The sequence below is a fragment of the Propithecus coquereli genome, unplaced genomic scaffold, assembly GCF_000956105.1.
Source record: "Propithecus coquereli isolate 6110/MARCELLA unplaced genomic scaffold, Pcoq_1.0 Scaffold199, whole genome shotgun sequence".
Taxonomy (NCBI): Eukaryota; Metazoa; Chordata; class Mammalia; order Primates; family Indriidae; genus Propithecus; species Propithecus coquereli.
The window spans coordinates 1,854,965-1,867,765 of record NW_012144855.1 but is presented as its reverse complement, the minus strand read 5'-3'; the positions used below and the strand labels follow the sequence as shown (position 1 = coordinate 1,867,765).

General features: G+C 38.8%; 1 protein-coding gene across 2 annotated transcripts in view; it reads right to left on the bottom strand.

Annotated features, from left to right (window-relative positions):
* Positions 1 to 3,778: 3,778 nt before the first annotated feature.
* GRM3 (glutamate receptor, metabotropic 3) overlaps positions 3,779 to 12,801 on the bottom strand; it is a 256,679-nt gene continuing 247,656 nt past the window's right edge. For both annotated transcript variants that reach the window (XM_012643506.1, XM_012643507.1), the window contains one exon: positions 3,779 to 4,140. In XM_012643506.1, coding sequence (XP_012498960.1) covers positions 4,067 to 4,140 — 74 coding nt within the window. In that variant the 3' untranslated portion in view covers positions 3,779 to 4,066. The remainder of the gene's footprint in view (positions 4,141 to 12,801) is intronic.

Here is a 12,801-nt window from a genome sequence, read left to right as displayed (position 1 = left end):
GCTGCATTTTTAAAGCCCCTTCTCTACTCCTGGGGACGAAGCTTCTGCAAGTGCTTATGTATGCATATAAAATGGCCAGTTTTTTTCTGTGGTCTTACTCTGCTCCCAGAGCTAGAATGTTTAGAGGATGAAGTACCTTGAGTAGAAGCTATAAAAGTGGAGCACTTGATGCATGGACAAACTCCTTCCAAGAGGGATTAAAAGACCTGGAGTTATCACTGGGAAAAATGGGGAGAGAAGGCTGGAGAAGTGCCAATCTGCTTCTCAGGCTAGCGGTGGGTTAGTATTTATCTGCCCCTTTAATTCCCTGATGCAAATTAGTTAGAAGCTAGGTTTCCAAATAGCCACTGGAAGAGTGTGTTATAAACCCCTTCCAGGGAGAATTGGGGCTAAATTTAAGCCCCTGCTCTGTACTGCTCCTGGGGAATGAAGACTTCAAAAGTGCTTGTTTGCCCATATAAAATGCCACTTTTTTTCCTGTGGTCTAGAGAGACATGTGTATGCCAGTCCCTCTGTTCCCAGAGATAAGAGGTTTAGGATGCAGTCCCTTTGGTGGAAGCTATAAAATTTGGGGTGCTCAATGTGTGAACAAACTCCTACCAGGAGGGATTAATAGACTTGGAGTTATTGCTGGGGCAAACTGGGAGAGGAGGCTCAAGAAGTGCCGATTTGCTTCTCAGGCTGCCCGTGAGCTATCATTTCTCTGCCCTGGTACCTCCCAATGCAAGTTAGTTAGAAGCCAGACTGCCACGTAGCCACTGGAAGAATGTGTCCTCTCCAGGGAGACAGGGGACTGCATTTTTAAAGCCTCGCCTCTTTATGTCTTCTGTGGCATGAAGCCCCTAGAGGTGCTTGCGTGCCTGTTTAATATTGCTGCTTTTTTCCTGTGGTCTAGAGAGACTCATGTGTCTAATCCTCTCTGCTCCCAGAGTTGGTGAATTAAAAGCCATATCATGGGGAACCTTAGAGTTAGGGTGATGTAGGTGAGGTCTAAACCTTCCTCTCCACAGGAGAAAGCTGGGTGATGCGGATTCCTTTCCCTATTTTATGGTGCAGTGCCGGGGGCAGGGTCTGTGCCAGAGTGAGCCTCAGCTTTTCCTATCCACTCCATGTGGGTGTTTTCTCAGTTGCCTGTGGGTAGGAGTCTCTCAAATGGTCTCTGACTCTCAGAGGGAATTGATCTGTGAATAGATTTTTTTTGGTACATTCGTGGGTGGAGGGAGAGTCAGGAGCTTCCTATTTTGCCATGTTGCTAACATCGCCCTGATATTTTTTTTTATGAGTTGGGATGCATCATTCTGTTTGGGTTCTTTCAATTCAGAAAGTTTTTGCAAAAGTGGATTGGCTCAAATAGTTTAATATTCTGGAAGGATGAAATGTAACTGGATTTCAAAAAAGAAAACAAAGAAATCAACAAAAACCCATTTGCTTGAAATGGCTATATAAAAACAGATTTTATAGCTGCTATTTGCTATACATATGTTGAATGTTTTTTAAAAAATACTTCTAGAGATGACATGTTAGATGATGTACTTTCTAATAAGAAACAAGGCTTGTGGCAAGGAAAAAGAAAATGATGAGAACTGTCAGTTAATGCATTTTTAGGGCATGAATATAGTGGGCATAGATCAAAAACCAGCTCCCTAAAACACAGTTTTCTAAAGATTCATACACAAGCCTAATTGTCTGGTTTAAAAAGATCCATGATCAGTTTGATTGTTTCAGGCATCAGCCAGGTCTCTGCACAACCCATCTTATACTGCCTTCTTCAGACTGTCACATTCTATCAGTGGATTGAGTTTATTTCCTCTCCCATCAGCCTTGCCGCAGCCTTTATCCTGAGCAGATGCTCATTCTGAACAGTTTATCTAGCACTCCTGCCAGTTTCAGTCACAGCAGGATTCATTTTTGTCATTCAGTACTGTTGAATTCATTACCCAATCCACCCTACTACATTCCCCGAATTCCAGGTTCTTACTGGGATGTGGGAATTCAGAGACTGGTGAGCACTGTTGTCTTTGAGCATCTTGTAGGTTTTGAATTGATTGATTGGGTTGCTGATTCAAACGCATCCAGAAGGGAGGGAAGGGAAGAATTTCTAACTAACTTCTGACTCCTTTACTTCCTTCAAGGCCAGTCCTGTTGGCTTTGGTGCACCTGCTCATTATTTTTGGATGTTTAAAAATAGTATCATCATGTCTTGATTATTCAGGCCCTGACTATTTATTTAGCCTGTGGGTCCTTCATTCATATCCTTGATTCTCTCCTTTCCCTGTACTGCCTTCCTTGGTCACTGCCATTAAAATATTTTCCAGCCTTTCTGCTTCTCAAAGTTAGGGACTATATCTTATTCATCTTTTTTTCTTTTTTTGTAAATAGGGCCCCCCAAATGGATATGTTTCCATCCTAATCCCCAGAACCTGAGAATGTTACTTTATTTGAAAAAAAGGGCCTTTGCAGATGTAAATAAGTTAAGAATCTCAGGATGAGATCATCCTACATTATCCATGTTGGCCCTAAATCCAATGACGAGTGTCCTTGTAAGACACACAGAGAACACAAAACAGACACAGGAGTAGGTGATGTGAAGATGGAGCTAGAGATTGGAGCAATGTGGCCACAAGCCAAGGAAGCTGGCAACCACCAGAAGCTAGAGAAGGCATGGAACGAATTCTCCCTTAGATCCCCTAAGGCAGTGTGGCCCTGTTGATACTTTAATTTCAGACTTCTGGCCTCCATAGAGTGTGAGAACAAATTTTTGTTATTTTAAGCCACCCAGTTTATACTAATTTCTTCCACCAGCCACAGGAAGCTAAAGCGTGCTCTATCCATGGTACCTGGCACAGGATCTGGCACATAGTGAGGTTCTCAGTAAATTTTCCTATGTTAGTAAATGATTTGTGACTTAAAGGTTGACAAAAATGGGACAGCATTTGGTAAGAATAAGCCAGTTTTAGCTTATCCATGCTTTCCCTGTTCACTCCTTTATTTAGGTTAGCAAAATATTTGAGTATAGTGACAAGCCTGTGCCGGAGCATTGGTACTAGTACTTTGGAAAAGCATTGGTAAATAGACAGCCTGCAATCTTATTGCCTCATTCAGCTATGAGTGGTGGGAGTGATTTTGCAAAGAAATAGCAAGATGCTTTGCACATCTCTTTCCTAGTAATTCAGGTTGTTTTTGGACATGGGAGCCATCTAACCTTCCCTGGAAGTGGCGGTCTCTGCATTCAGATTGTCGAAACTCTCTCCTCCTTGCCTGAGAGCCCTATTTGGGAAATTCCTGGCCATGATACAGATGTGGCTTTAAAAAGTCAACATGTGTATTGTCATCTGGCCACTGAATTGGCTTGATATTTATGGTGTCCCCTCCAGTCAATTTCTGATCATTGTGATCTGTAAATGAGTCTAGATCTGCTCATGCCTCTCCAGCAGAGTAACAGCTTGAGTTCCAAGTGTGTGTGGATGTGAAGAAAAAACACAGTTAGATAATTTCTTCCAACATTAAAAGTAGAAATGATTTGAAGTCCACATATTCAAATTACCTCAAGTGATTCAAAAAGAACAAACCATTATCCACCATGCTGGAAAACCTTGAAGGTTTTATTCTCAATCTTTACATTAATACAGATGCTTTTTATTTTGTGCTGAGAAAACCAATCTGTTACACATAATGTAACTTTAATATACAACATAGAAACTCATCCTAAATTAGTTACAACAAGGACCTACAAAAAACTTCATAGGAAAAAAAGTTACCTAATATTGCCACCGAATTTTTTTTTAGTAGACTGACCCTGTCAGACCCTGTCACCAGTGCTCAGCTCTGTAAACAATGGTTATTTCCATGTTCTGGAGGGAACTGTTAATAATAGGGACACTAGAATCAGCCTAGAAAGTTCTATCACATCACTATATACTGTACAGTCCTCAAAAATAATTTATTGTACTGTTTCTAAAAAAAGGTACTAGGGTTGTTCTTTTGTTCTGCTGCCACATTCTGGAGCTGCACGTGAGCACTTTTGTCTAACAGTCTAAAAACACGAGAACTGAACTGCAATTCACAATCACAGAGATGAGGTGGTGGAGTCGAGGACTTCCCGCCCGTTGCATACCGTTGGGACATACGTGCTTGCGGAGGCTGGAAAACAAAGTGGGACAGAATACTCAAAGTTAGTCAAGTGGGCCAAAAGGGTAATGGCATGTGTAATCCCAGACATTAGGCTAAAATTAAGTTAAGAACTCATTTTAATTTGGCTTTGGAAGACGTTAAATGATTTAATGCTGTAGTAGGTCAACTTTCTAAATATGTTCTGCTCAAAATTAGTTTGCATCCTGGAACATAACCTCCACTAATGTCATCCCTCTTGGAGAGAGAATTTATAAGCATAATCATTGTTGAAAGAAGTCACTTATGGGTTGAAAATTAGCTCTGGTCATCTATAAACTGGTTAAAATACAATGAGTAAAATTGAAAGCTTACTGTGATTTTCTTATAGATTATTAAATTATTTACTATTTTCAATACCTTAATTATTAATAGTTCTCTCTGGTCAGGGATAACTCTTATGTAGTCCCATGAGTCATCTGTGAACTCTACTGCCTTAGAGAGTGGTTTGATATATTTTCATTGTTCAAGTGGATAACCTCAGTGAAAACGCTAGTGAGGCCTGGGTATCTGAGAGTTTCGATTTCATAACAGTTCTCAGAAAGAAGACATTCCAAAGGGATGATGATGCCCTTGTTAATGACAATAGTGACAACAGTATTATGTTGTGTGTATAATACAGAGATATTTTATATATATTCATTCTTTTTATGACACTTAGTTTTCCCAGATACAACTCTTAGGTGTTAACTTGTTGTTGGTAAAGTTTTGTTTTTATGAGAAGTCTAGGTACATATAAGTAATATCTATTTAATCCTGAATGCTTCCCCCACCCCACCCGACTGAATGAGGACAAAAGCAAGAACCCCATTCTTCATGGGATGAAACCATGTAGCCAAGAGAACAGGTTAAACAGATGGCCTTCCATTACTTTTAAGGTCTTTGTACATTCCATCCATTGGCCTATTTGGATACACTCTGACCAGCAGGAGCTGATCCTCTGGCTACTTGACCACAGCCCTGATCAAATTAACCAGTCATCTTTTGTATTCTTTAAAAGCATATCACATAGTTAATAAACAGATAAACTAATTTCATGCTAAAGTGTTCACGCCTGATAGGGGTTATATTCTTGCCTTATAAATACGCATTTTGCATAGGAATTTCTTTAAAAATGAATAACTAAATATAAAACTTGAGATCATGTGACATTCAGTGGGGGAACATTCACCATATTTGGGGGACTGACATCTTTCAGTAGGTCCACCACTAGGGAATCTACAGCCCCTCAATTTTGCGTTGATTACTTGGCTAGGTATGTGAGAAAATCTATAAAGTCATGTCTGTGTGGCTGCCTACTGTGGAGTCGTGTGACATCTTAACTCTTTTCGAGATATTTTTTTCCTTTTATCACTGTTAAGATCAGATTCAATTTTCTTTACAATATGAGCCCACTAAAAGCTACAGGATTTTAAAGGGCAGGAATGGCATAAATCTACATTTCCTGAAACTTCTACAGTGAAGAAATTTTTAACACAGTGTGTGCCAGATAAATACTTGATGGAAAAGTGGTCGTGATAATAATTCCAAATGTGAAGGCTTTACTTTATTCTGTGAAAGTATTTTAATTAGATAAAGTATTTTCATGTATTGTATCTAATTCCAGCTTTATCAAAGCTAGATGAGGTAAGAGAAAGAACAAGACAAAGTGAAATTCATATCATATGTCACTGGAAACTTAGGAGCGCACTCTAGGCCGTTCAATATGTATTCTTTCTGCAGCCTCTTGTATCCAGCTGCCTACTTGACATCTTCATGCATACGTTTAATACACATTTAAAAATCAGTGACTAGAGCAGAACTCCTGATTCCCTAACCTGTCCCCATTTGGCCTTCCTTGCCTCAGTGAATGAACTCACCATCTGGCCAATTACCCAAACCAAAAGTCTAAAATTTATGCTTCATTCCTTTTTGCCCCTGCCCCCATGTCAAACCTATCATCAGGTTCAGTCAACTCTATATTTATACCAACTACTTCTATCTTTGCATCCACCACCTGGGCCAACCCACCATTATCTTTCTCCTGACCAATGCCATAACTGTACCACTGGCATGTCTGTTTCCATTCTTGCCTTTTTGTGATACATTCTCTGTACAGCAGTGAGAATATTTTTAAATATCACTCATCTACCTGCACACCTCTGATGGCTTCCCTTTGTGCTAGCTCCTTATTCTGGCTTATAAATCATGATGTGATTCGGACTTCACTAATCTTTGTGTTCACTTTGTTCCACATTTTCTCTTTCCCTTCCTGCTTTTGTTTTGAAATACAGCAAATCTTTTTCTCAACTTTGTACTTTTGCAGTAGGTTTTGCCTCTGCTAGGAATGTTCTTCCCTCTGATCATCATGTATCTGACTCCTCTGTGTCATCCATATCTGAAATATCACCTTCTCAAGCTGTCACCAGGCCATTTAATCTAAAATAGGGCCAGTCAGTTACTTTCTTTCACAAAACACAGTTTTGAAACTCAGCCTATTCAGTTGTTGCTTCCTGATTTTTTTTGCTTATTATTATTATTATTATTATTTTTGTTAGTGTCCTACATTCTTGACCAGAAAATATTCAATGGCTTTGCTTGTTTATTTCGTTATTTTTATCCCTAGTGCTGGTTGTGGAATAGACTCTCTATAAATATTTCCTGAATGATCATATAAATGTTTGCATCTCAAAGAATGAGGAAACCAATAGAAGTTTCAAGAAGAAAATAATCTTTTCTAAAGAAATGATCAGCAAATGTGAGGCCTGTGAGTAGCCTTATTTTCAGACAGGTGGGCTTTTCTGTTTCTCAAGCCACATCGTGGCAATGACCATCAAACTACCCTTGCAAAGAGAACTGGCTCAGGTGTGAGCTCCCATAGCAGGCATGCTACCTTTGACATTTTGACTAATCTCTTTATCTTTTCCAGGATCAAGTTTTATTATTTCTGTGCAGGTTTTTCATTTTCAGAGACTGAAGAGAAATGATGTGTCATGGGGGTAAGTCTAGGAGCACTAAGGACTAATATGCCAATGCTCTTTGCCATCTACCTTGGACTAATCTAATACTCTCTCTACTTGCATTTCTTAAGATTTTATCAGAAACCTACTCTGATATTCCCCATCCTATTGTGGAACTTGATGTAATATTATTCTTTGAAGCGTACTCTTACAGTTGGCTTGCTCATTGCATTCTAATTTCTTAAAAATTGGGTGAATTTTGACAATCTTGGTAAGGAGTACAAGGCTAGATGCACAGAAAATCATCAAGTTCTAGTTTAAAATAGTCTTCTACTCTGCACCCCATGGACATCATTATGGAAATTAATAGAATAACTTTGAGTTATCTACCTGCCTCATAGGGACATTAAAGGGTACACCCTATGTCAAGAATGTCTAATTTCTTTGAGAGAAAGATAATACAAATTTAAGGCCTTCTTAAAAGAAATAACAAGAGCAAAACTCACAAGACTCTTTCTGCAGCTGTTTCTTCCCCTAAACACTTTTTAGTGTGTTGAAGGGAATTCTAACTTGTATTTTTCTGCTTCTTTTATACAATTGCATTTGTAGCTTTTGCCAATGTGTTTTATTATTTTAAAAAATTCTCATTTTTTACATGCTGCTGAATATAGTAGAGGAAATTATTGTTTTATGAGTTTACTATCTCAATTACTTTGCCTTTCATAAATATTTTATATATGCCTCCCATATTAGCCCATCTGTTATTCCCTAAGGTAGTAAAATATGTGGACGGGCAAAGTACTGCCATTTTTTTTGTTTATGTGTTTGTGATGAGCTTTTTCTATTATTCTGATGAAATTTTCTTCGGATTTTTTAATGGGGTAAGTTTAGCACATTTTCTTAAGTGCGGTTAAGCAGATTTCTATAATCATCCTTTCTGCTAGAAATAAGAGGCATGTAGTCTTATTTTTGGCTTTCCTGGGACTTGGGGTGAGTAGCAGCTATTAGTTATTCTAGGCTAAGGTGGTGATTTTTGCCATTCAAAATGAAAACTGAAGGTAACTGAAAAAGACCTCGTAAGTTCCACTATTGATCACAAAAGGGCAATTCACAGCCATCAAAAGGCATATTTTGCTCCACAAACTGGTGAAACATTGCAGATCAATGTAGTCATCAAGTGGCGGCTTTTTCTGTTCTTTGAAATCCACTTCTGTTCCACCAGTAATGCATGGGCTGGCCAGGCTTTGGGGGAAATTACTCTATTTTTTTTTTTTTTTTGGGTAATTGGGCCCTCAATCAATGCTAAACATATTTATTTAATAGATTTTTTATGGATCCCAAGTCTATTAGTCAATTTAGTGGCTGAGACTGGTTCCTGAGAATCAGTGTGTTACTATAACTGTGTAATACATCAGACTTGAAAAAAAATAAAACAAATATTTCAACAGGACAGATATTCCAGTTTGCCCCCATCTGTTCCATTTCCTTGTTCCTGGTGACCCCAAACAATTTTTCCCAGGATGTCTGCTTGTTTAGATATTTAATATTATGGTAATGGAATGCAGTTTCCACTAGCTGTTTGTTGCCTTGCTGTCCTGCTTAATCATTGGGTCTGTTTTCTTACTCATCATCTTAATTTTACTTGTGCTAAGGTCCCTTGGTCTCATTCTAGGAGACGTTCTTCTTGTGGTTCATATATGTTGTCTGAACAGATGATGATACTACTACCCACTGGTTTGTTATTCTTGCTATATTAGAGATTTCACAGTGGTGGAAGGCAAAGAATTCATTATTAAAAAATATGGACTGAATTCTCAGGCATTGTTTTCCCTTTGTGACCCAACTAATGGTCTTACGCTGTTAAAAGTAGATTGAAGATCATCATATTTATTATGCTGTGGAGTAAAAATGAAAATCTACAAACCCAAGACTTGGTTTTCAAATGTGGAATTAGAACTGTATGAAAGCAAAGACTTCTTCATTCGGTGATACTCTTCTTGTGAGACAAGATTCATAGAAAGAGAAGATATGTCATGGATCTTTTTTATAACCCATGATACAACTTACCTTATCAACAGCAATTGCACTAGTCTGTTTTCTATTTCTATAACAGAATATCACAGACTAGGAAAATTATAAAGAATAGAGATTTATTTAGCTCGTGGTTCTGGAGTCTGGGAAGTCCAAGAGCATGGCACTGGGCATCTGGTGAGGGCCTTCCTCTGTGTTATGACAGTGTTGGAGACATCACAGGGTGAGCCACAGCAAGCTCAGGTCTCTCTTCCTCTTCTTATAAAGTTATGAGTCCCATCATGGGAGCCCCACCCTGATGACCTTATCTAATTCTAATTACCTCCCAGAGGCATCACTTCCAATCAACACATGCATTTGGGGATTAAATTTCCAACACGTGAAGTTTGGGGGACACATTCAAACCACAGCAGTCTTCAATTTCTCTCTCTCTCCATTGTTGCCACATCATGCTGTTTTTTCTAAATCATGTTCTTTTACTCAGTTCTCCCTTCCTCAAAAAACACAAAAGTGAATGCCCAATAAATATTTGTTAAATGAAAGAAATCAATTTTTTTGTACTGTTCCATCAATTCTGCATTCTTCTCATTGCCTAACATCTCTGGTTTCTCCTCCTTTCTATCCAAATGTGGTTTCATACAAGGATCAGAAAGTCATTCACCCCAAGACTCAAATAACTAATATGAGCTGCCTCTCCTACTATGCATAGGGATAAAAGTCTAAAGCTGAAAGTGTTAAAGTCTAAGTCAGGCATTAGTCCTCTTTTCTTTTTTTTTTATTTCAGCATATTATGGGGGTACAAATAGTCCTCCTTTATAGTGGAGCTAATCCTGTTAGCTTTACCTTCAAATTATGTGCAGTATCTGAACACTTTATTAGTTTCCACTGCTATGACCCTGGTCTAAGCCACCAACATTTGGACAATATAATAGCCTCCTCAGTCATCTTTCTGCCTGCCCTCTTTGTTATATTACGGCAAAATGATGCTTTTAAAGTCAAGTCATGCCACACCTCTGATGAAACCCTTCTAGTGCTTTCCCATTTCTTTCAATAGAAGAGCAAAGTCCTTAGAGTGACCTCTAAAGTCCTACATGATCCTCTCCCTCTCTGTCCTCATCTCCTGTCGCTTTCACTCTATTCATCTGCCTCTAACCACACTGGCCTCTTTGATGTCCTTTCAATTTTAGGTCTTTGCATTTGCTCTTCCCCCGCCTGGAATGTCTTTATGTCAGATGTTGGTAAGGCTTACTTCCTCGTTTCCTGTATGTCTCTGCTCAACTGTCACTTTATCAGAGAGGCCTTCCCTGGCCACTGCATAAAAAATAGTAACTCTCTCCCGTCCCCGTGTGCCTTCTTTGCCCATTCCCCATGTTAGCTTCTCCACGTCACTCATTAACAGCTGATACATTATGCATTGTTGGTTATCTCTCCGAGTCCCTTCTCTGGTCCAGTGCAAACACGGTGAGTGCAGAATTTGTTTCTTTTGATCATTTCTATGTCCTCAGTTCCTAGAGCTGAAACTACGTCCAAAAGTTTCTTTAATGAATGAGTGAACTGATGATTGGTCACATCAGCAGGATTGGTCATCTACTTGGTAAGGGGACCCACTCCCAAAGCCTCTGAAATTACACTGGGTGGGCAGACCCACTCCACCCCATTATATATTTTTTCATATGGGTAGGGATTTTCATCCTATATGGGCATGCCAGTCTCTCTAGTTAGGGGGTTCTCCAGAAAATTTCACTAAAAGTAAAAAAGGGAAGAGAAATAGAGTATAATAAATTGATATTGTTTGCTTTGTTTTAGGGAATTGAGCATCTGAAACTAATGTACAAGCAGTGGTTCATCATATACATATTTTCTTTTTAAAGTTAGTATATCTACATAGTTCTGAGCATAGTACCATGTTCCCAAAGACATTTCATAAATTTGGGGTTACATGAAAATGCATATGACTGTAGGTATTGCTCATACTATATTGAACTCTCTGATTTAGGAACTCTTTCTGAGTTTGCATTCTGTTCAAACGTACAGGATAGAGGAAGGAACTATGCAATGTAATTTAATTCAAGAAAGTGATGATTGCTTTTAAATATCACTTACTGGGAGAAGTTATGTCTTTGACATAAACATTTAGCCAGTCAACACTAACAATATTCCTTTATTTGTCTTCATCAAATTACATTTCCTGAGAAGCTTTGTGGGTAAACTCCTGGAAGATCATGCCATCTCTGTGAGCAGCTTGGTTGTGTGGACCATGGGGTCTCAGATGGACATGATTTAAGCTGTTGAGCTCCCTGGCATGGGACTTTTGAGAATAATACAAGTCTGTACCCATGCTGATAGAACAAGATGCCATCAGGTGTGGAGCTGAAGTGAAAGCTTTTAACTTAAAAAAAAAATCATTGAATTTGCAGATGTTAAGATTCTCATTGCTAGAATAGTCACTGAGCTGAAATTTGTAACTGAGCTGAGGCAGAAAATCCAGAGAGGCCATATAGGAGCTTTGAGACTTCAGTTACCAAATTCCTTAAAGTATCTAATAGGGCTCTACTTTTCTCATCTAGAAATGTGGTTATTAGAATAAATGTTCCTTAGCAGCCCTCCCAGCTCCAGTCTTTGTGGTCACTGTTATTAAGAAAGGTGGGATATATTCGCTTGGGGAAAACCTAACGAAATATTAAATATAAAAACAAATGATTTAAGGTTTGTCAAAAGGCAGTTGTGAGACAAATACAAGGGCAATGTTAAACAGAAGAAAGGAGAGGTACTAAACATCAATTCTCTAATACATGTAGGGTTACCTATGATAGCTGGAGACTCTATATTTTTCCATCCTCAATGAGGAAGGGAGTGAAAGGGAGATTCTCAGGAATACTGTGGACTTTCCAAAGGGAAAAACGGGTTGAGATTTATCTGATTTGGATGCTTTAGATATAGTCTTCCCTGGATGCAGCTGGTTTAACTTGCTGAATAGGCTTTTCCTGCATTACCCATTGAGGATTTATGTTTATGACATATTTATGCCTGTGGCAAGAAAGACCTTCAGTTCAGTCTGTGTTACCGTATAACTTGCTAATTTGCCTGGCCAGACTAGTACATAGTGTCATTATGGAACTCCCTAATCTTAGAGTACAGGCATGGGATGCTGTTTTTCTGGAGTTGCACTGTAGAGAAGAAACCTGGGCATTATGTAATATGGTGATATGGTATTCTTTTATAAAGTCATATTCAGACTTCAACAATGGCTTGCCCCTACTAACTAGGGTATCTTCAGAGGCTCGGCCATTGATAAATACAGCCTTGTCCTCATGCATTTGCTTTCTGTTGCTGTAGCTGTGTGGAAAATTATGCCATGACTCTTGATCTTTTCATACTGCTGCTTTTTATAATGTGAAAATACTTTGTAATAAAGAATAATTCTATTAATTAAGCAGTTCACACATTACCACCCAGGCAAGTGACTTTCTGAGCAAGGTTTTGGCAGAGAGATCAATCTCCATATGCCTACAACTCCTTGGGGACCTAAATCTGGGCATGATTAGTTAACAGAAGTCTCTTGGCTGATCTTAATGATAATGACATACATACATCTGAATGATTACCATGAACAAGAGACACACATGTCCTCATAGGACCAAGTCTGGGTACATAATAGCTCCAG